Consider the following 25,226-nt stretch of genomic DNA (forward strand, 5'->3'; position numbering starts at 1 on the left):
GCTGTAAGAGAGAGGACTAGCAGAAGTCATGAACAGCACTTACTGGAACAGTGCCGGAATTCACAGCGGATATGTGCTCCTCTGAATTTATCCACAGGAATAGGAAGTTTCAGCAGCTCAGCCCATCTGGGACCATTGTTATGATAAAGCACAAAGGAATGGTACTCACTGGCTGGTGGCTCTCCAGAGCCAAATGAGATAAAATCCTAATGAAAAAAAATATGATTAAAGATTTAAAGATAGAATAGTTCACTGGTAAGACGTCATCAAGGGCTCTCTTCTAATGAAGATATTTAATATTTACATTCTTATCACAAATGCCACCTATGTAGTTCAATATTCACTATCTTTAAACCCATAAAAATAGTAGCACTTTGTTAGTATCTACTGATTAGAAAAAATTGCAAGAACCATCCACACTGATGAGAATCAAAGTGTTACATAGGGGGAACTGGATAATCAAGAAGGCTTAAGCAACAAATGTGATGTGAAGTCCCATGACACAGCACAGTCTATTCAGTGTTATGCCCAAGCAACAAACAAGAATGCAATTGAGACAAGAACAGCCCAGTCTCAAGGTCTGTAGTCATCTGAAATAAGTCTGTAACCCTGCTGCGATCAGCGATATGTCCCAGCACGAAACAGCAAAGAAATGTGGACTCTCTGATTAGAAAGATGCAAACCGTGTTTGCCTTTGCAATGCCCGTGATGGTCTTTCCATAGCACAGTAGCACAATAGGCAAATGGATTTGTCTAAGTCCTTACTTGGGGATACCTATTAATTCTCTGTGGGAAAGCTAAGCTGTAGCTTTTCTCCTCAGCAATTATAAGACATCACCTTTGCACCTTAATAGCCTATTACATTTTAATATAAATATATATACATATAGAAGATATATACACACACACTTATGTATATTTATGTATATATATAAAAACATACATACATTGCATGCCATGCATTTATACATGCAATCTCTCTTCACATATACAGACACACACAATTTGCACCAGGACTATTTGTGTCAGCCTTTCTTTAACTTGTCATTCAACAGCACTCAAAATCATGCAGAACATGAGAAAATAGTACTTTAAAATAAAAGGGGAAAAATTATATTAACTACATATGGAAAAGGTGAAAGGTGAACAGAAATCTTTTGGTACAGAAAAAGCTGAGAAAAAGTCATTTGTCAATAGTTAAAATATGAAACAGTGCCTGTTTGTAAGCTATCACAAGCAGCATGCAATCAAACCTGAAGAAAAGAAGGAACATTAATTTATTGTTTTATTGATACATGGTGGCGATTTTTGCATCAAGGATCTCTGATTCATTAAAATCAGACAAAAAAATTGAAAGTTATCAAAACATGTTCTGTGTATCATGAGGAAATATATCATGAGAAGAATTATTATGAAATAAGAAATTCACCAAAGCTTAATCTTGCCTCAACATTTTCAGGTCTTTTATGGAAGCATTAATTATTTTGCTGGCAATTACAGTTGTTTACCTGAATCATGTAATTGATCACAGAAATAAAACAAACATGCATTTCATAAAACTTTCATGCAAAGTGAAAATACTTCGAGTATCTAAAGACAGCAAAGGATAAACATGACTTCTCCAAAGCAATTCTGTACTCTTCAAACAATGCCACAAAAGATGATTTACATCTAAAAAAGTGTATCAAAATGGACTACACCAAGGAAAAACATACAACAAAGATACCTTTAAAATTTGACCACTGCTGTCCACGACATGCATTGTCACTTCCACATTTCTGGCCACGCTTTTCCCTCCTTTCTCAAACTCTCCTCTTTCTACAGTAATATATAAATCATTCCTCATTTCACCTATAAAAAAACCAGAAACCAAACACAAAGTTTACAGAAGTCAGTTCAACTTGCTTAATTTTTGCTTTTAGTACTTTAGTAGACTTTCATCTTCTCTTCCAAACAAGGGATAGTATCATACCCACAATTTATCAGTATTTATGGATTTTAAACAAAACCAGTGGTTTTCATAAACCAAGAAAACCAACAACAAAGCCATACTAAACAAATCCTAGGGGCTTCTACTCATCTGTTAGCTCTTTTTGGTCTTTACAGTGATTATCTCTAGCTATACTAAAGCTGGTGTCTAGCTTCACCTCACCTAATGCCGCTTTTAATCTAAGGCATTATTAATGTGCTTGCTTTCATTTGTAATCATTACATTTCTCTGTTTGATGTCTCCTTGAAGAACTGATTACAACTTTTTTACACTGAATCTCAAAAGAAAGTTCGTTATCTGAAGAAGCAAAAAACAAGAGGTTGGTGTTCTTTCCATTAGAAGGGCAGGCTTTCCAGACTGCTAGCATTCAAATTTGTCTTTTGATCTAAAAGATGCCAACATACTTTACATTATCAGGGTGTTCCAAAGTTTACTAGCAAAAATGTTAGCATATTTTTAGCATGTTGGAAAGGCTTCTGAGAAATTAAAACCTTCATTAACACATTCAAACTACAAATCCAATACAGGCATTACTTAAGTCCTACACAGAACATACAAGTTACTGAATACTGCTAGCATATTTAAAATTAAATTCTTTGCATGTTCATACAGGAACATGCTAAGTTTCCTGCCAAGACCATAACCAGATCTCATCCAAAAGTTGGTAATTTTATTTTAGTTTAATTTGACACAAATCGCAAAGTTTATAGTTGATGAAAGGAAGAAAGATTGGTTGGGAGTTGCAGGGAGGACGGAACAGGGGAGAAGCAGTACTGGTGCTGACTGGAGTGGCATTATAGGGAAGCCTTTGTTCTGTCTGATAATGATATTTCTTTTTCTAAGAAGCGTAAACTAATCTAGCTCTGGACAAACATTACCAGAACTACATGGAAACAATTGGATTTTCCTTGTGAAATAGAAAAATACAGCACAGTGTCATAAGTATAAGTATCCTCTAAAATTCTAATGTCTAGATTTGGTAGAAAAAGAAATTGAGAATGTATGCTTTTATCTAGTGCAATGCAATTTTATCATAATGGGAATATCTTTTTTTAATAAAGCAGATTTTCACTGAGCACTGGTGAAAAGAGTGCAGGTATGACAGTTTTGAGTATTCATAGCAGTCAAACATGAGATGGATACTTCTACTGTGGGTAAAATTAATTACAAGATATTTAATTAATAAATAATTAGCTCATCTTCAATTTCCAGCTTTCTTTTAATATGCAAGCAGAATTTGACGTGCTTGACATTTCCAGGATACTCTCATATTTCATATTTCTTGCTTTTATTTTACTGCATAATCACTCACCAGTGATTTTGAAGTACCAGAAACAATGACCTTGCTAATTCTTCTAACATTTTTATAATATTATTCCATCACTGTCTGCAAAATAATTCAATGATTTCTCCAAAGCACAGCCTAAACCACTGACAAATGGAAAAAAAAAATAAAAAAAAAGGTAAAAGAGGAAAGTGCTGTATTATCAAGTCCTCAAGAACCATGCCCACAAAATAAGAGGTGTGTGTGGAAATCTGGTATTATTATTATTTACCTTCTGAAACAACTATGGACTGAGATTAGAATAAAGTTAGAATAAACACAAACACATACCAGGACCAGACGATATTCACTTAAGAGTTTTGTGTGAAGTCAAGAATGAAAGAGCTGAATTATTAAGTGTGTGCAATCATTGAATCAACCTCTGGTTCCCGGTAGGAGCCAGGTTCAAACTGAGCAAAAGGTGGAAAGGTGGTGGTTATTCAGGTAATGGACCGCAAGCCTTGTCTACAAAACAAAACAAAACCAACAAAACCAAACAGAAAAACCTGCAGAAGCAACCCCAAACCAAAATCCAAACCAAAAACCTTTCCAAAGGATGTTGTGAACGTGAGAAATGTATAAAGGTTCACAAGAGGAATAGAGAAGTTGTGGAGGGAAAATCCACTAAAGGATACGAAACAGAGGAACAGAAGCAGCTCAGGAAATCCCCTGAGTTGAAAATAGCTGGAGGCTGGAAGAATATCAAGTATAATTACCATACATGCATATATGCATGCACAGTTCTTAACTCTTCCTCAGGTGTCTGTTTACAACATCAGCCAGATAGGCCCTTGGTCTGAATCAGTTCTGGTGTTTATTCAAGTCACCCTTCAATTATCCTTAGAACTACTAGATTCTGATTATTTACACATTGCAGTAATATTTCTTTATAAATGTTTTAGAAACTAGTACACTTACTAAAAAGCATGCAATATATTAGGTCCTTTCTTAGCATATGGCTATACAAGGATCTGTTCTCGTTAGTGCTGGCAGTTGGTCACTTTCAAGAGTTTCAAGTACAGAAATAAATGACAACGCATAGTAATCAAAAAGAGAAGCTTTGCTATATAACTAATTTTAGCCAACAATTTGTAGTTGCAGCATTTTCTCTTGAAAGATTAACTTGATTTCTACTTGCATTTGTGCTACATTCTGTTGTCATTTACATTTATCAGCAAGGAATTATTTCAATTTTCCATGGCGTCTTCACAGAAACATAACCAAATAACCATGTCCACCACAAATTTCATGACCTATCCCAGATAAAACTCGGCAAAACCCAAGTTTTTTCCTTTTTAAAAAGGGCAAACTGTACAGAATTTAAGTGCAAATGAAAATGACAGTGGAACAGGATGCTCAGAGAAGTTGTGGATACCCTATCATTGCAAGTTTCCAAGGCCAGATTGGACATGGCATTGAGAAACCTGATGCAGTGAAAGATGCCCCTGCCCATGGTGGGGGCAGGAATAATGATTTTTAAAGATCAAAATTATCTTTAAAGGTCCCTTCCAACCCAAGCCATTCCATGTTCAGAACGTTCAAGTCATTCTATGCTCTGTTCAGAGCAGCCCTGCAGAGAAGGACTTGGGGGTGTTGGCCGATGAAAAAATGAACATGAGCCAGCTTCAGTGTGCGCTCGCAGCCCAGAAAGCCAACCGTATCCTGGGCTGCATCAAGAGCAGCGTGACCAGCAGGTCGAAGGAGGTGATCCTGCCCCTCTACTCTGCCCTCATGAGACCCCACTTGGAGTATTGTGTGCAGTTCTGGTGTCCTCAACATAAAAAGGACATGGAACTGTTGGAACAAGTCCAGAGGAGGGCCACGAGGATGATCAGGGGACTGGAGCACCTCCCGTATGGAGACAGGCTGAGAAAGTTGGGGCTGTTCAGCCTGGAGAAGAGAAGGCTGCGTGGAGACCTCAGAGCAGCCTTCCAGTATCTGAAGGGGGCCTACAAGGATGCTGGGGAGGGACTATTCATTAGGGACTGTAGTGATAGGACAAGGGGTAATGGGTTCAAACTTAAATAGAGGAAGTTTAAGTTGAATATAAGGAAGAAATTCTTTACTGTGAGGGTGCTGAGGCACTGGAATGGGTTGCCCAGGGAAGTTGTGAATGCTCCATCCTTGGCGGTGTTCAAGGCCAGGTTGGACAGAGCCTTGGGTGGCTTGGTTTAGTGGGAGGTGTCCCTGCCCATGGCAGGGGGGTTGAAACTTGATGATCTTAAGGTCTTTTCCAACCCTAACTATTCTATGACTCTATGGTTTTATGCAAAAATAGGAAAGCATTTCTAAAAGAAGGAATCAGAGCTTCACAAAAGTTAAGAAGGCTTTCAAAAATGGTGTCTGCATTTTAAGGTTTTTAAAAAAATCCAACCCCATGGACTTTCACCCATTTACTTGAAAGAAGAAATCACAGAGAAAAAAAAACACAGGAGGAGGATGTACTGTCACAAATACTGTCCTGTACTCCTCGTACAGAACTTTGGCAGAGTTCGTAATCATTTGTCATGAGAGGATAGTTCAGATGAATTCTGACCTGATCTACATCTATTCAGGAATCTCTATTCCATTTTCAATGTCCCAGAGAAAAGTAAGACATGTTGGTCACGTTATTGAAAGATAATGCCAGATTTTCTCCATTATCATGCAAGGCAAATTAAATCCAAGAGAAAACTGAGCCTCTCATGCTATATGAAGAATTATAATGTTTCATATGGAAATGAGTACAAAAGCAGAAGGGAGAGAACAGAAATAGACTGGAAAATTAATCAAAAAAAATGTAAACTATGGGCTACATACCAAGTATGCACCATATCAAGTACGTACACATCAAGCCTGTACCATGCAGATATAACAGCAGCTTCCTTTCCTCAATGTGGCATATCTGACATTTTATGGTCTTTACAAATATGTAGGTTTTAGTTTAAATCTAGCCTTCTGTCTGGATTTGTACACACACATATTTCACTTTTGGTTTAGAAAAGATCACTATTTCCAACGAAAATATAAGAAAACAAACTATATTTGAACTTTCACAGTTCAGGTACAACAATGGATTCCTACTCATGACTGAGAGACATAACAGAGTATAGTCTTGTCAAAATGTGTTCCATAAAGTATATGTATTTATTCAATGTGACTATTTGTCAGGAAAAGGCAGGAAAATATAAGGGTGCAGGTATCTATGACCTTCATACTTGGCCACACCAGGGCACCTGGCCAATGCTTCAGCATGGACAACAGTGATACCAAGAGAAACTGCATCCCAAGAGTGAACAATTACAGATTTGGCACAAAGCTAATTGTTTTTCTAAGGGTATAAAAGCAGGACCCTTTTGTGGCCAAATCTGAAGCCCCACCTATGGGGAAAATTCCCCACCTAGGAATTTTCCCAATTCCAGACTCCTGGCATGGGCTGGAACGAGGCTTCTCAGCTTGAAGTGTGGCCCTGGACAATGATTAGGTGGTAATTGGTGATGTATTTCTTCTTAATCTCTGTTCTCTTTATGCAGTAATGATTTGCTAATTTTCCTCTGTGCTATACATACACACATATATATATACACCTGATTCACCTTAGTGTGCTTGTTTGCTTTAGTATGCTTGTTTAATAAACTGTGCATATTATACAGCTAGCGTGGGATCACTTTTTGAGTACCCTGCCTGTTCGCAGGACAGATACATGTACTGGAATGTTAAGAACTTAAAACTATGCTCCTGACAAACCTTTAGCACAATATTTGGATGAACATTTGTAAGTAAAAGCCCACAAAATCAGGAAGCCAATGAGGTTGCAAAAGTCAAGCACAAAGCCTTATGTCGTGGTTTAAGCCCAGGCCATAAATCAGAACCACGCAGTCTACTTCCCCCCCCCCCCCCCCACCTTTCTTCCGTTCGCTTCTGGAGGGACGGGGAGGAGAATTAAAAGAATGCAACTCTCATGGGTTGAGATAAGAACAGTTTAACAACTAAGGTATAACACAAATCACTACTGCTACCACTAATAGTAATAATGATAAAGGAAATAACAAGCGAAGAGAATACAACACCTCACCGACTGATACCTCGACCCCACCCCAGCAGAGTTCCAGCCCTTCCAGGTACTCTCAGTTCTACATCCTGGGCATGACGTGCTGTGGTATGGAATACCTCTTTGGCTAGTTTGGGTCAGGTGTCCTGTCCCTGCTTCCTCCCGGCTTCTCCTCCTCCCTGGCAGAGCATGAGACTCACAAAGTCCTTGGTCAGGGTAAACATTCTGACCAGCAACTGAAAACATCGGCTTTATCAGTATTATTCCCAGGCCGAAAGTCAAAACCACAGCACTGCACCAGCTACTAAGAAGGAGAAAAAAATGACTGCTGCTGCTAAACCAGGACAACGTATCAGAAAATAGCTGACAGTAAAAAAAGAAAATGGATTTGGAAAGTAAACTTTCAAGCTGGAAAGGAAAAAGGAAAGAAAATTAAAATAAAAACTTTAAAAAATATATTTGGATCAACATTTTAAAAATTATTTCAATCTAAATATATTGCTCTGAAAAGATCTTAATCACTTTTATTTCCTCAGTATAGAAATGCCATTGCTTTAATCTTCCTTAACAGAAATTCTCTCTCAAAAAGTTGCGATTGTGTAAGACTAAGTTAGGACATTTGTTTGTGTTGCCTGTTCCGATAAAAACAATTCAAACTTCCTCTACAATGTATTCAAACATCAGAAAATTTATCTATATTCCTTTAACTGATCTTTTTATTTATGGCAACTGTAATTACACATTTGATTACAAGAACATGTACCATTTTTCTATGGGCTCTTTGCCTAAACCAGTATATCAGACAGGTAATACTGACAGATTAGATCATCTTCTTTTTACTAAGAGGGACAGTTACAGCCATAAGTAGCACTGAAAGGCAAAGTCCTACTGAACATCTGAGTTCAGAGGTAGACTTTGGTGAGTATAAATGGTATCTTCAGATACCATAGTATTTGCATGACTCAAATCTCTCCTAGGTATGTGTATTGAGATTTTCACACAGTCTTATAATTGACCAAATATGAGGAATTTACACAGAAACAAGAGAGGCACATCTTAAATAGTACAGTACATCGGATTTTAATTACTGGTTGAAAACATGCCTATAGAATGGAATCTCAATCAGACATGATAAGACTAAACATAGCAAAAAAAGCAACATACTTATTCCATCTTCTTTCCATGCCCCTTCTCTAAGTCTGCTTCACTGAAAACATCCAATGGTTATTTTCAGCATGAAGTTTGGTAAAGGAATAAGCAACTGAAAACAACATTGAAAATGATGCTTGACTTTAAATTGACAAACTCACTTCTACCTATAATGAAGTTGTGTGGTACCAAAGATTAAGAACACTTGAAAGCACTTCTTTCAAAAGAAAGGGCAGCTCATTTTCCCCTGTTCTTATGGAGCACTTCAATACCCCAGCTCCTGTCATGTCAGTTTTCTTTCAGCTTTCTGAATTCACCTGGCCTTCTGGACTGTGCAGTGAACATGCAGGTATCAACATCAAGTTAGTAACACTATTAACCAATATAGGGTCAAACCCCTAAATCAGCTTTGTCTAGGACTGACATACAGTTTTCTGGGTAAGAAAAGATTACAGAATGGTGAACAATACACACTAAGATCATTAAAGATATTTGGTGAAGCCAAACCACCTGGATCTCCTTAGAAGTGAAGGACACTTCTAGACATGTGGGTTATGAGCTGAGTCAACAGAGGCTGGAAAAAGGCAAATTAAAGAAGCCATGTGTTGCATTTCTGTGTTGTCTAAACTTCACTGCTTAGAAAGCTGCTTATCTTGGCAAAGCTTCTTTCTAGCCACTATCCCAATAAAAAATGAGGTTAACACATTACAACCAAGCATAAGTAAGGCAGAAGGTTGTTGCACACTGCATGCGAGATGACAAACAACAAAGTAGAAGAAAAAGTTGGCGTTGGGTCCTGCAAGCGTAGGGAGTAATAAACTGTCTCTTGGAAAAACAGAAGAACTGCGAGGATCTCAGAGTGTATATCTAGGGAAGCTGTTTGTTCTTACTTCAGAAAATAATGCAATGTATTAAAAAAGGGTATCGATATATTCTGCCCTAATTAAAGAAGTCACCCATTAACTGCAACACTTTGGCACTAGTTAGTACTCCACTATTTCATCTATTTGGCTAATCAAAAACAGATTTTTAAATACTAAAAGCTACAGACTGAAGCAGTTCTACAAGACTTCTACTATGAAGTGAGGTCTAAAGCTATATGGAAATTGAAGTTCCATGGAAATTAACAAAAAACTTAAAGCTGCAGTGATATGAATGACTATACAGCCTTAACTTTCCTGTGCACATTCTGCAGAGATATTTACTCTGGTATCTGAATTTAACTGAATGTGAAAGGTGCTGAACTAAAATGTCTGGGTTGCTAAACCAAAACATGTACAAACACAGCACTAGCATATGAACCTGACTCTTCTTATGGTCTTGCCAATACGTTTCATCTGTGGGCTGGCAAACAAATCATGAAAGCCCTATTTGTAGGCCTAAAGGGGAAAAACTCCAAACCCTTCTTGCCTCAGATGTAGGTGCTGACCAGACACATGACAGCTCAAGGTTTCTGACCTAAGAAGAAACCAAAGAAGCTTCATCATGTCAATCCAACTAGAAATGAATTGTCCAAGGGCTGAACAAGAACACAGCACAGAGACCTGATCAGCATCAATTACATGAAAGAGGCAATTATAAAATGTCTGAGGAAAAGTCAATTAATGTTGAAAAACAGCCAGCAGACAGACTGCTGGAGGACACACTTAGCTAATGGAGGTCAGCCTTCCTGAACCTGCCAACTATAAAACACAATTTTAAATAATGGGTAAAGAAAGAAGAGGCAGGTTGGAGACGACAGGAGGGGTCCTGTCATCTCTACTGGGCAGTTTCATCATGGGATGGCTCTGCTTGCTCCTTTTCTTTCACAGGTAGGATGCTGCATCACCACCATTCAGGACCCGCCTACAAGAACTAGTCTACTGCTGCTCACATTGCATACCCCAGCTATGGGACCTACATGCAAGCTGCCCCTAGCCCACAGAGGCTTGAATGCTCCCACTGAAGCTCAAACGACAGGAACGCTACAGGTAATCACTAGACAGAAGAAGGTCAGACCAGGACAAGCATTGGGAGAACATTTGTATGACTATATGTTGGTTGTTCTTTTATTTTTCTAGCAACATTTGTATCTAACCTAAGCATCAAAGTAATGATCCTTTCATCACAAAACTGTTTTTAAACTTACAGAGAGAAAACTGAGTTACAATTGCAACAGAGATATTATAACAAGACTTTTCTCATATTCCAAACACATTTAGAACTGTAGAATTTCTTGTAGCATATTAATATGGAACAAGGTTTTCAAGCTGAAGATAGCTGTCAAAGATCAAAGGCAGCTGTCTTTGTTAGAATGAAAAGTGTTCAGTTTGCCAGCTATCCTCAAAAAGCTTTCTAGTGTAATAAATTCCAATTTGATTATTTAGTATAACAAAACATAGTGTGATTGTACTTGAATAAGATAGCATCTCAGATAGTTATAGCTTTCAGTGGGCAAATCTAAACTGTCCTGACAGCAGCCACTAATTTAAAAATAATTACACAGAACTCACGAGAAGCTTTTGTTAGGAATGCTTTTTTGAAAGCTTTGCTTGGAATTATAGGTCCTTCAGAAGCATGAATTGAAAAGGAGCAGAAAACACTATTTTGTTTAGAGAAAGCTCCTGTTCATTTACATCTCTGTAAAATACAAGCTAACGAGTTGCTTTGTTTTATACCCTCAACATGACTTGAACAGCTCTTAAAACAATTTCAGTTGTAGGGACTGAAAATCTCTCGCTGTAGCACACACAAAATGTTATTATCCAGGATGTAAAACTTGTGGATGAAAAATATTTTAGAGAAAAACTATTCAGACTACTTTGTAGAATGGGACAAGACCTGTGTTGCTACTGTCAGTGGGATGACTTCAAAAAATCATGCAGAATGTGATTTTAAATGTGGAGAGGGCTAGGGACCCTTAGTCTACCTCACGTCCTACCCTTCAAATCAATCCATGCTATGCCTTTTAGCAGCTAGGATGTTCTATGATCTTACTATCCACGCAGATCTAATGACAATAACAAGCAAAACTGGAAGATAAAAGACAAAGGCAGGAAATCTAACACTTCCTTTCTAGCCAAGTAAACTTTGAACTGGCACAGCTGAAGTTGTGATAAGAAGCAGTTATACAGAAATACAGTGAACAAGACGGAAGAGCTCAATTCAAAAGTAGGTGGCCCTATGTCTGGGTGATGCAGCACTGACCACCTGTATGTAGCCTGAATTTCAACAAGTTACACTACAAGCTGATCATATTTGCAGTACTCACAAGCTGAAGGTTGTAAATAATTTAATTATCCCAATACATGTGTTTATTAATATATACCCTAGAGGGCAGAAGGGCAAGAGATTAAGTCCTGGGATACTATAGCAATACTGAACTCTTGCTAATGCCTTTCTGACAGTTGAACTTCAACGATTTCATAAAATCATAGAATAGTTTGGGTTGGAAGAGACCTTTAAAGGTCATCTAGTCCAACCCCCTGAAATAAGGAGAGGACCTTCCACTAAATCAGGTTGCTCAGAGTCTTGTCCAATCTGACTTTGTATGTTTCCAGGGACAGAGCATCCACAATTTCTCTGGGCAATCTGCTCCAGTGCCTCACCACCCCCACAGTTAAGAATTTCTTACTTGTATCTTATCTAAATCTCGCCTCTTTTAGTTTAAAACCATTACACCTTGTCCTATTGATACAGGCCGTACTAAAAAGCGAGGAAATTACAAATTAGTTTCCTCATGCTTGTCACAACTGTACCACTCAGCTTGCTGACATCTGCAAATCTGCTGAGGGTGCACTCAATCCTACTGTCTATGTCGCTGATAAAGATATTAAGCAGCATTGGTCTTAGTACAGACCCCCCGAGGGGTCAGTGCCCCACTTGGCACTGATCTCTATCTGCCCATTGACATTCACCTGTTGACCACTACTCACTGGATATAACCATCCTACCAATGAATCCACTGAATAGTCCACCCATCAAACCCACATCTCTCCAATTTAGAGAAGGATGTTGTAGGGGACCGTGTCAAAGTCTTACGCAAGTCCAGACAGATGGCACCCATAGCTCTTCCCTTGTCCATGGATGTAGTCACTGCATGATAGAATGCCACTTGGTTTTTCAGGCAAGACTTACCCTTAGTAGAGCAATGCTGGCTGCGTCAAATCACCACGCTGTGCTTTAGCGTAGCTTCTAGGAGGATCTGCTCCAGGCACAGAGGTGAGGCTGAAAGGTCAGTAGTTTCCAGGACCCTTCTTTCTACCCTTTTAAAAAATGGGTGCAACGTTTCCTTTTTTCCAGTCACGGGAGATTTCACCTGACTGCCATTACTATACAAATATTATGAAAAGTGGTTTGGTAACCACATCAGCCAATTCCTTCAGGACTCGGATACATCTTGTCTGGTCCTATAGACTTGTCTTTGTTCAGGTTCCTCAGGTGGTCCCAAACCTGATCATCTCTTACGGGGGGGGACTTTGCTCCCCTAGTCCCTGCGCCTTGAGGTCCAAACACTCAAGAGGTTTGAAAAGAGAGGTCACCAATGAAGACTGAGACAAAGAAGTTGTTGAGTACCTCAACCATCCCCTTGCCTATTGTTATGTTACCAGTTTGCCAGTCATATTCTTGACCTTCTTTAGCTGACACACCTATAGAAGCTCTTACTATTATTCTTCGCATCTCCTGCCAAGTTCAGCTCTAGCTGTGCTTTGGCCTTCCCGACGCCACCTTTACACAACCGAGCAAAAGTCCTATAGTCTTCCCAGGATGTCTGTCCCTGCTTCCACTGCTTTTGCATTTCCTTCTTGCTCTTTAGTTTGATCAGGATGCCTTTACTCAGCTACGCCAGTCTCTTGCTTTCCTGATTTCTTACACAAGATTCAGAATTGGATTTAATTAAAAAAAAAAAAAAAAAAAAATCAAGATAAGCAATCTGGCATTATTTCATGAAAATCACAGTATAGAAGGATGCTATTTGAGAGAAGGGCATCCTTAAGGAGATCAGCTCAGGAAGATACAGGCACACTGCATTTCACAAAGAATTTAATCACTATAGGAAGTAAAATCCCATTATCATAATTATTTCTATTATTTATATGCTGCTAGTTAGTTTTTATATGTTACATATATTCTTGTTTATATAAGAGAAACATTAAAACCACTCAGCATGTGTTAGAATTCTGGGAGCGTTTGTGACTTTGGTAACACTACTGCTTTTCCACTATTGGATTAAGTAAGCTTTGGTATTTAAATCAAAGGCAAAGATGAATAAACAGATTCCTTTCCTCAGTTACCCTTCTGTCCTTTTTCAATAGAACATTATCTGCATTTTCAGCTTTGTTACAGAAATTCTCAACAAGCCCTAAGAAACACTCATCAGAAAAGAGCTGATTAAGAAAATGAAATGCCCTTTATAAGGGATTCTCAAACTGTAATACCTTCAGCTTTCAAATGGATTGTAGACTTACCACATAAGACCCAATTGCTCTGTGATCTGTTTTTTCCTCTTTCGTTTAACAATGAAATGTAAAGCGAGTTGCTTTGAACAAGTGGAGTATAAAAGACAAGGTTTTTTTAACAGAAAACTTTGACCTACTGATTTTGTACAGCTACAATATAAAGTATTTCCAACAGAATTTTGAAAGCCCACTTATTTTTACAGAGCTAAAGCATTTATGTTAGTTTGCGAGTGGTCCTTGCCTGGTTAATGGAAGCCATAACTATCCTTGTATACACTTCTCATGCATCATTGATACTTATTCAATACTCAAAAGAGAGCCAGCTTACTCTTCCAAATCCTATAAACTGAAGAAGTCCCTTTTTCCCATCCTCCATGTCAAGAGACTTTAAATCAAAGGAAGTCCAATTAAATTCTGTCTTTCCTTTCCATAGTTCTCTCTTTTGTTTCTGATCCTAATGAGCCAACAAAACAAAACAGAGGAGATGGGAAGAAGAAGAACAACCTAGAAGTTCCTTGCACTTGTCCTACCAAGTATGTAGTCATGTAGTCATCTTTGTTTTCACCAGTGACTTGTGGAAATGATAATTCTTTAGGTAGATAGGATCAAAGTTTTAAGAAAGTATTAAAATAGGATTTGGAAGGCAGAGGCTATTCCCTATAGAGTACTATAGTTTTATGAAAGGTCAAAATTCAGGGTGTCTTTACTACACAGTATTGCTTAAGAATATTTTGTGTAACTAATATATCAGCCAATATCACTTTCAGTAATGAAAAATACATGTATCTAGATTCTTGGAGATCAGAATAGCAAACAATGGCAGGTGTTAAATTTAGGTTGTTTGTACTCCATGCAGGATAAAGAAGACTTGAAAAATTCATACCACTGCTCATGGGAGAAAAATGCTCAACTGTGTCAGACAGAAATTTCTGTTCCTAGAATCAACAGCTCTTCACTAAGTCCAAGCCCATTGACAGATACAGACACCATGATGAAGAGAACAGATTCCACAGCTTTCATTACATTTTTGCTCTCCACTCTTACTCTAAGCTTTGAAAGAGGGAATATGCTTCTAGTCAAAATAACATCATTGAAAAATCCATGTTATGATGAGGGTAGCATTTTGTGAGATCATTTGTATAAAAAGACAAAGATTCTAGTTTTAGTTTAATTTTAAAAGCTTCTGAAAATAGAAAGCAAGAAACACTGGAGAGTGTGTGCTTGCACATGAAAAGAATAGAAGACCTTTTAATAATCCAGATGAAACAGTAATGAGTATATTCAGTAGCTTTCAAAGAAAGGATTCTGATGAGATTTACCTGGACAGATAAAGGACATCTAACGAAGTTAAAAGCTGACAAATGCAAAGCAACCAGATGTGATGGTAAAAAAGCCTAAGTTATGTTTCCTAAATTAAGCATATGAAACTTAGTGAAGGAAACTTAGAAGCACTGCAACATCCTGGGCAGCTCATTCTATCTGCTGAATGAGCAGAAACTTTAAGGAAACCAAACAGAACATTGAGAAACGATGCGACTTGTATTGTTTGACAAAAAAGTCTGAAAGTACGACAATTCTGTTATGGAACTAAATACTGCAGCTTCATGTAGTCTTTAGCTATGTTATTTGCAAAATTCCATCACAGGATTAGAAGAGGACCAAAAAATTCAGAGGAAAGGATTACAAACCAAGAACTTCGCAGTCAGGACTGACTAGCTCAGCCATAGATATGAGGATTATACATCTTTTAAGATAATGTGCAAGGAAAACAATGACTCATCAATTCTTTAACCTTTTCTAATATCAAAAGAGTTCAATAATTTGGATGGACAGGAAGAAATATAAACCCTGATTTAAATTCAAAGCAAGTGGTTGTCAGATCTCAGCAGTGGTAATGCAACTATTTCAGATCATGAGCTGAAAAAGGGTGTCCATAGCTAATTAATATTCATTTATGACAATCTGTTGCGATATCAGCTAACAAGAAAACTGTTTACGCACTGCAGTACATTTATGGACTAAGACATTTGGAGGTGAGCTGCTGTCTTCTATAAGATACATAGCCTTTTAAAATCGTATCTATACCTGTTTTAAGTAAGAATTTTCTTTGATATTATAGACAAAGACGCATAGAGTATATTCATAGGTGAAGTTCTCTGGAGTAAGGATCGGGCCTAACTGAATTACTTAGTGAAAAAGTCATTCTACAGTAAGACATGAGATTACTTTACGTACTAGTGTCTCATATTGAGTGGATTCGGCTTTGAAATTTGGAAACAGATTCCATGAGAATGCACTACAGAAAAGAGAAAAAAAATCTGGTAAAAGTACATATAGAAAAATACAAAAGGGCTTTTACATTCCATCACCTATAATGTACATTAATCTAACTTAAAGGACTGCTCAAAAAGTCTAGTATGTTTGTAAATATTAAATGCTAAATTTTATGTACTAAGTAATGATGTGGTTGTCTGTCCTTTCAGGAATGGTGAATATGGAAATTCAGGGGGTAAGCCCAGCTATCCTTCAATGCTTTACAAAGCTTCCCGAGACCATTGGCTTGTGCACCTGCAGACTGCCAAACTAGGATGATGGAAGGAAGTTTACTAGTTGTCGCATAGAGTTTGCTCTTAAAAAAATCAAACTGCTAAAATAGTTACCTATTTCACAGCCTTTTTGAATCACGTATGCTTTTTTTCTAGCTATCTACTTAATTTCCTAAAACACTTGGAGTTCATTAAAACACTCTATGGGTCCTGGAAAGAGCATTCTGAGGCTTCACCCTGTCAAGCTCCAGTGACATAAAAAGCATTGCTCTATAAAATCATGCATTATTATTGTCAACAAAATTCTGGTTTGGCATGTATGATGATCCTAGTTACTTTTAATGACAAAACGTCCAACGAGAAAAGATATGATGAAAAATGAAGGTCACAGAGAGTTTAGATAAACCAGAATAGGAGAGAGACTTATTTATAAAATAGATACTGTAGTTTAGCAGCATGAAGTATTTCTTAATGAATAATTCAACACAGTCTGGTTCAGAACCCTAAAGTAAGTGCTAATTAGCCATGGCAACACACTTACTTTCAACAAAAATATAAAATAAGATCTAATTAATGACCATTTCCAGTGGCAAAAGATGAAGTTCTTTAATTTATCTCTGAAAAGAGACATTAGAAGAGAAACAAAATGAAAGGGGAGCTTTAAAAGAAAAAGGCATTTCAAAAGCTAGGTTCCTGCAGGCATTTCAGTGCCTAGGGCATACTGCTCTGGTTAGCCCTTGAAACTCATCATCACAAGAGTGAGATGATTATTTCTCTTTAGGAAAAGTATCTTCCATGTCAGTGAACACAGAATAAATAAATGGAGAATAAAAAGCCTGTCCATTTTCCAAGCTGAGGTAAGCATACCTTTGCACTGAGAAAGCAGCACACCAAAACCTATATATTATTTTTTTAATAAAAAAGAAAAATTGGACACACCGAGCCTGCAAAATTCTTTGAAACCAAGTTGAGAATTTTTTCCAGTAGCTGCTACACAATACTTTGCTATAACATGTTTTTCGCAGTTTATTATGTGACATTATTTCACAACTGGAAAGTGAAGGGATACAAGAGCTATTTACGGACTTTAGAAAATTTGATAAACAGACCAGAAGGTCAATAAATCATAAATAAATGGAAAAAGGTTTCTTAATGAGAGTTACAGTGTGCTCAGTAAAACTGCTTCCACTGTTATCAGCCATATCATCTACAGTACTCATCTGATTCAAATTACATGTTCAACAGTATTACAAGAAATAGACCCTAGCTAATAAGCCATAAGATTTCAATTGAATGCTTCCATTAAACAAACATATATAATCTAAGTTCAAATGAAATGGCATGTGACTCACACATTTTATTGTTCAAAATATTGCAGTTACACCAGCAGAATATTTTCATGATAATCCCAAAACTGTTCTGTTGAGTTCTGTGCATGTTTTAAGTGATTAGTAATACTGATCAAGATGCAGAAGGACAGATGTTTAATTGGCAGTAAAAACACAAGAATGAATTCTCAGTTGTCAAGTTTCAGGAAGAAGTTCAAGAGAAATCCATGCCCATAGCTAAAGCTGAGTCTCAGTAATGAGTTTTAAATGCCTATTTATACCTCCCTGATTAACGAAGTATTGAAGCTTATTTATTCTTGCCTCAGAGCCTTAGTTTATTTCTGATTTAGGTACACATGAATGCAAAGACAGATCTTTATAGGAAGAAGGTAGTGTCTACTAAAAATCTGCAAGTCATGAGGATGATTTACATTTGCGAGAGTCAAGGCATTGTGTGTGAACTCAGCTGAAAGTAAGATGTGAGCTCCTCCCTGCAACATTTCTGAGCAACAACACAGCACCATAATCATGCCAAACTAGTCTGCTTGCAAATATGCTTCATCTTTAAAGAGACATTTCCCTTATAATTTCCAGCAGCCTGTTAAAGTTTTTAGAAATTTAATTTCAGGGACAGAACTGTAGATAATTCTGTAATCTTCTTTCTGTATTTGCTTCTTCACATTCATACTGACACAGTCTTTCTACCTTCCTTAGCATCTGTTTAAGTATTTGCATATTTTGTCATAGAATATAATCGAAAAGTCTCTACAGCCCTATTATTATCTATTTCCAGTATCTTAATTTCCAGTATTTGACTCACAAACTTCATGAAACCAGAAGCTGTACACTGTCAGTGAAATTCTGTGAATCCTTATTTAGAAAGCTATCAGCCCTTATGAAGATAATGTTCTGCTGGTTATCTCTTTCTCTGCATAGAGCTCAGCAGTCTTGCATTCAGTCATCCTCACTTCTACAAAGTGGGGTTCCATCTCTCAAAAAAGGCTGCTATGGCTGTATGCCCTTCTGACATTGACATAGCAACTATACAATATATAATGCAATAGGGCCACGGGGATCCAGTTTTCTCCTAACTATCTGAAAAAAACCCTAACATATAAGTCTCCAAAGAGATAAGAAGTTTTAGTCTACAGTATTAATTTAGAAAGAAGTTGAAAATGAAATAATTTCTCATTAGTTCTTTCTTTTTCTGCTTACTGAATTTTTTGTTTTTTAACTTACCAGGCATTATAATATTGGAAAAACCTAGTTTCCTTGTTATGGATATTCCATGGGTAAACCTGGATGTATACTCTCTCCTAATTTGTTCTATGTCTCCATGAAGCAATTGAAGAGAAACTGCCAGACCTGAAAATGAAAAGAAAAATGAGAAAAAATAAGACATTAAAACAGATTATAGCCGTAACTACTACTTAAAAAATACATACGTTTGCATTTTCATACATTACATACACATTTCTGAGAACTCAAAAAATTCAGTGGAAGTTCAATAGTACCAAGCCAACCCACCTCAATTTTCTTGATGTATTTGGGAAGGGTATCAATCACCAGAAATCAATAAAGATTTGCAACCATGAAACAAAAAAACCCCATAAAAACAAATACCCATTAAAAAGCATCAGCAAATTATTATTGATGTGTAACTCTACTATGATAACACGCTGGATCAAAATTATCTCAATATAATCGAGGATGGATTGAGGCCTTAATTGGAAAAAGAATTAGAAAAATGTCAATTCAGAGAAACATCAATCAGCAATATTTGCTACCATTTCAATTTTTCACTTCCTTCAACACAATGCTGTCTTCATTGGTACACAAGAAAAAGTGGAAACAGAATGTCCCTATCTATAGGAAAAACTTGCAAGTCTCATTACAATGCATCACTTAACCTGATACAAAGTTATACAATCTATTAACCCAAAATCTGAATAAACAAACTAATAAACCAATATAGCATAATAAAATATGTTTTACTTCGGCACAGTAATTTCATAATGACCATAATGACTGAAAATACAACCTCTTTTCAATATTCACCAGATCTAATCAATCATGTTCTTTCCTGTGTTTGCTAGAAGGCATACAAAATGCAAGGGTGACCATATAATAATTTTCCAATATATATCCCTCTAGACAGAAAGGAAGAATAACTTAATCAATTATATCTGCAGTATAAAAATAAATTGCAAACAGTATACTTCATTACAGCTGAGATTAACAAAAACAGGCATGCCTTTTAGTTATTTAAATAAGGCAAGTGCCAGGATGATACAGCTTGTACAGATTAGTCTACCCTAACCTTCAACATTACTACAGCGTACCATGTGCCAACATACAGATCAAGGAGAAAACAAGAGCAAACTCTTCATATACACTGAACAACTGGAGATAAATAGGCAACTCAGAGGACTAATTACGAACTTTGGATTAAGTTTACACAAATAACATGCACACACAGACTGAATAACAAGGTCATCAGTCCTTTCAGCTTTGGAAGAAATTCCCCCTACAATCATGTTACTATTTAACTGAATAAATTTACTTGAAGTTTGATGGTTTTTAAATCAAAGCTTGAAAAATCCATACTAAGGGCTGTCAGTCCAGGCTACTGCACTAAAGAGATCAGAGATCTAATTACACAACAACTTTTATCACTTTCCTCTTACCTCCACTAACATTTTATTATTTTGGCAACTCCAGAGAATGTGATACTCTGACAAGACTTTCATTCTCTTATGAAAAACAGCTCACCTACACGTCTCGAACTGAGTACGTAAACAAATCTTACAAGGAAAAACACTTCTATTTTAAGGACTGCATTTAATGGCGTGTACATTAATTATTTGGTAGTAGGAATTTGTTCTGTGGTTACCATGTTAGCAACTTTTAGGAATTAATTACAATTATTTTTGGTGTAGATGAGAAAACACACCAGTGATGTGGCCCTCTGAGAGTACAGGAGGTTGGTAAAGAAATCATACGGGCAAAATTCAGACAGTTAGAGCAGGTGAAAAGTTTTTCATTGCTGGATGGGAACAGCTAGGCTGGGTATAGTTCACTTATACACACGGATATTCAGTCCAACTCCAATCTTGTTTCTCTTATATTTTAAGAAATCATTATACATACATATGTATGTATATGCATACCCCCATATGCCCCTAGTGCACTGTTTCCTTGGAAACCTGAAAAGCATTTGCCATTGCTCCAAATCACATCAATCACAACAGCATTAATCAGATATTGTACACCACCTGGTGTTGAGCAAAGTTATTGTGTTTTCTACATAAAAGTTGAAGACCTCAAATCCAATTCGTACTACAGTTCTCTTTGTGTAGAAATTTCACAGATTTCCTTGAAGAACTTAAATTAGCTCAAAAATGAGATAAACGTCAAAAACCACCAATGTCAAAACAGTTCTAACTGGAGAAATAAGCTGCCTGTCAAGGATTTGAAATACTTGATCATGCAAGGCAAGAAAGGTATAAGCTGTCTATATTTCACAGCATGCATTGTTAGAAAGTGAAGAGTTATCTTTTTATATTCAAAAGCATCAAGAAAATCTCTCACTTAAAACATGGCTTAGCCATTTTACCTGTAGTTTAAATACATCTTTGGAATTCATCCCCCAACACTGGACTGAAGATAGCAAAGATACTTAAGAATGTTATACAGTGCAAATAGTCCAGTATGACAGGAAAGAGTGAAACTAAACCAGAATGGAAACAGAGCAAAGATGCCCAGGGAAGGAAGTCTGAACAACCTCTGAAAACCAAGGCTGCAAGTTAATGGTCTTGCTGCTCAGGGTCTAGCTGCCTAAGAAAAGAGAATTAACACGAAGGGAAGCAGGTCAGATACGTCTGGTAAAAACACTGAAGGTAGAAGGGTACGGACTTTATATAATTGATGAAAAGAAGATGATCCCCAGTTAAGTGTTCTGATTGCTCTCTCAAACCTTCACTAATTTTGCATGGAAAGTTAGGCTCCCCTGCATTAAGGACCCAATATCAGAAGATGCATACCGTTACTGAGGTGTGACAGCCACATTACAGAATAGGTTGCTTGAATTCCCCTGGATTTGTTATATTCGTGATCTTGTGATGAACAAAAGGAACATACTATACATGCAAAGCCAGGGACTTATTCTGAGTTCTAATCAAAGTTGCATCAATCTAATCAAAGACTTATTATTAGTCCACTTACAAAGATACTAACACAGTCCAAACAAAATACTGTTGAAGAGATACGCATACACAAAATGTTTCCAGTATCTACCCTTTGCTCACTCTTCCACTGCCTGCCCCTCTGGGGTCTTAAGGTCAATGGTTTCAACCTGGGAAGGGGGAAGGTATGGTGATCAAGTTACAAGCATCCCAAGTCCACTGCTATAAGGAGTATGCTGTTGCTTGTTTCTTCCTTCTCTCTCTCTAGGCTCCTCTTGGAGTAATTTTTATGTTTGTTAATGAGCTTTACACCTTGTTATTTCTTCACTGGTCTGCAAGTATGTGTTACATCTTTATTTATCACATATGATGTATTTCATATATGCCACATATCTGTTCTCTGATCTCTTAGTTTCCCCTAAAACTGCTTTTATTCTGCTCTCAAGGTCACAGTATTTGATGACCAGTAATTTACCACTGCCGAGGTGTTCATAGGTATGAGTCCTCTAGTACTTTCTAGTACTTGCCAGTACTTTCAAGGCCTTGTTTATTGTCACATGTCTTTACTCTTCTATGTTCTATTTCAGTCTAGTAGGGTTATAGATACCCAAAGCCAGATAGGTAAAGAGGACTGCTGTCAGCTAAACACAAATCCTATGGACAGTTACAAGCCATAGCAACACCATATTGGGTATATAAAAATACAACACACTTGCCAAAGTTACTAGACACCCATCATAACTGAGAAACTATATGTCTGAAATAAAAGTCAAGGGGAAGAGGCAGTTTAGAAAGATGGAATATTTCAAATTTTACAAGGGACTAAAGTTTGTATCCTTATTATAAATTATCTGACTAGGAATTAGAGTTAACTAACGTAATTTAAAACACACTGCCACGTCACAGAGCAATTCAGATTTTTCAGAAGGTTGCACATTCAACTGAAGTGCAGAGGTATTCCCTCAGACACACTGCAAATGAAGAGCAACTGACAAGCTGAAAGACACCACCTTCCTCATCAAAATGTAACCAGGATTTTGCATACCAGAAAGCCACCGAACACAATTTACAAGTAATTAAAGATAGCTCTGCAGAGAAGAAATGAACGGGTGGAAACCTTACTGTCCCTAGAAAGGAAGGTTTAATCACTAGACAGTAATGAGACAGGGTCAAGGTGGAGTAGAGTTCCACATAATTTGGTCAGTAGCCAATGTAGGAGATATGAATACGACACTCAATGAAAAAGAAACCAAGAGAAAGATTGCAGAGATATTCCTTTTGCATACAGAAAGTAAATTCATTAACATTTCTCCTGTGGAAACATGAATAACTTTTCTGTCATATAACAAAGGTAATATCCCTTAGTTTAATTTATTCCACTCTGATGATGTATGTCAACATCAGTTCCTTCTCATCTCATTTCATGCACTACACAATAAAATTAGCAGCTGTAGAAAAAATCAGAGCATCTGATGGAACAGCTGTGCACAGACAAAGCAAAACAGAAAACTACAACATGCCACCATACACTGCATCTGGCTGTGGCTGATATGATCGCTACACCATTTATGAGACCTGGAATCTATCAGAAACTTCAAAACTACAGATTTTCGATTTTGAGAACATTAGGAGCTAAAACATAACATGAAAAAGATTATCTTTTAAATTATTAAATTATTAAAGATTATCTATAAGTCTCTAAAGGACTGACATTTTATTTAGTTAGGAACATAGCGTAGCTTTGTCCTCTCAGAAAAAATTTGTTACCTTCCTAGTGGTAATTAAACCCTCTTGTGTTAGCTGTTATTCTTCATTTACTCCAGTTCTGAAAATACTAGCACAAAACTCTGTGCGGCACTGCAAACAGATCTGCTTTTATTTCTTTTGCAAGCACATGAAATTCCTTACAATTAACTCACACCATAGTTCACCACAGATTATTTTTATCATTCAGGTGAAAAATAACACAGAAAATTGACAAGTGGGCTGAATAAGCACTCCAGATTTTTGTTAGATATGTCATTTCACCTTAAAACAGCTTCTATACTGCATTACTGATTTCTGCATTTAGTTATGGTGAAAGGCAACTGTTTATTATGCTTACAGACCACTTATTTGCATCTGAGCTTCTGGGGGGGAAGGGAAAACATTTACATACAGCTTCTATCTACTGGCAGCAGAGAATCCTAGATCATATTAAGAAGAAAATGCCTAGCAGCTGCTCAGGAAGCTGGTAGAAAAAAGCCTCAGACAGAATGCTATTCAGCACTGTTCATATTTTAAGAAAGGTAATAAAATACGGCATCTGTCCAAATAAAGCTGCCTAAGGGTGTTAAAACTATTCTGAAAACATACGTGTGGTCCCATTTCTGTATTTAAAGTGGCCAAATTACTAGTGCAGAGATAAAATCAGCAGATTTCCACATTGGATTTGGCAAACAAATGATTTATTGATTTAATGTGATCTGGGAAAAATAATTGTGTAAATCTTACTCAATTTGGCCACAGCAAGATCTGTGTAGTAAATCCCACTAAAGGAGACGTATATTCAAGACTCAACAGCCTTTGTTAAAGTCTTTATTGTGATTACTTTGAATTATCAAAGGAAACTCCAAATTCTTTGTCTTTTCCTCAGCTTTAAATACTGCTTTTTAGCTTAGTAAAAGAGAATGCAAGAAAAACAGCCTTTGCAAAATGTTGACAACTTTCTTAGAGCTTATGAATTAAATAAGCTCTTGTACCTAAAGCTTTTGCCAGAAATGCCCTCAAGCGTGGAAAGTCAGGGTTTTTTTCTTCTTCACATGGAAGATAAACACTGAAAACCAAATGGCATTATTATCATGAGTAACTTGGCCTGGAATTTCTTTATAGGGGAGATGGCAATATAATTTTTAAATTAAATAATAATTAAAATAATTAAAATAATATAATATATAATATATTATAATATAAATATAATTAAAAATATAAAAATATAATATAAATATAATATAAATATAAATATATAATATAAATATAATATACAATATAATAATATAATAATTAAAATAATTAAAAATAATTTAATCTTATTAAAGCTGTCATCTCCAGCACAGTCTATAAGTCACGCTATATGAAGGACAGATCATTATACCAAAAATCTACCTTGAACTTACGATAAAGTCAGAACTTTCACAATAACAATACAAGCTTATATTGCTGTAAAAATGCACAAAATTACATCTGATGAGTCTATAA

General features: G+C 36.7%; 1 protein-coding gene across 2 annotated transcripts in view; it reads right to left on the minus strand.

Moving 5' to 3' along the window:
- DOCK4 (dedicator of cytokinesis 4) overlaps positions 1-25,226 on the minus strand; it is a gene marked incomplete at both ends in the record, with an annotated part of 246,537 nt that overhangs the window by 88,015 nt on the left and 133,296 nt on the right. For both annotated transcript variants that reach the window (XM_080615548.1, XM_080615549.1), the window contains 3 exons: positions 44-206; positions 1,727-1,851; positions 19,045-19,170. In XM_080615548.1, coding sequence (XP_080471674.1) covers positions 44-206; positions 1,727-1,851; positions 19,045-19,170 — 414 coding nt within the window. The remainder of the gene's footprint in view (positions 1-43; positions 207-1,726; positions 1,852-19,044; positions 19,171-25,226) is intronic.

The sequence above is a fragment of the Psittacula echo genome (genome assembly GCF_963264785.1).
Source record: "Psittacula echo genome assembly, chromosome: 1".
Taxonomy (NCBI): Eukaryota; Metazoa; Chordata; class Aves; order Psittaciformes; family Psittacidae; genus Psittacula; species Psittacula echo.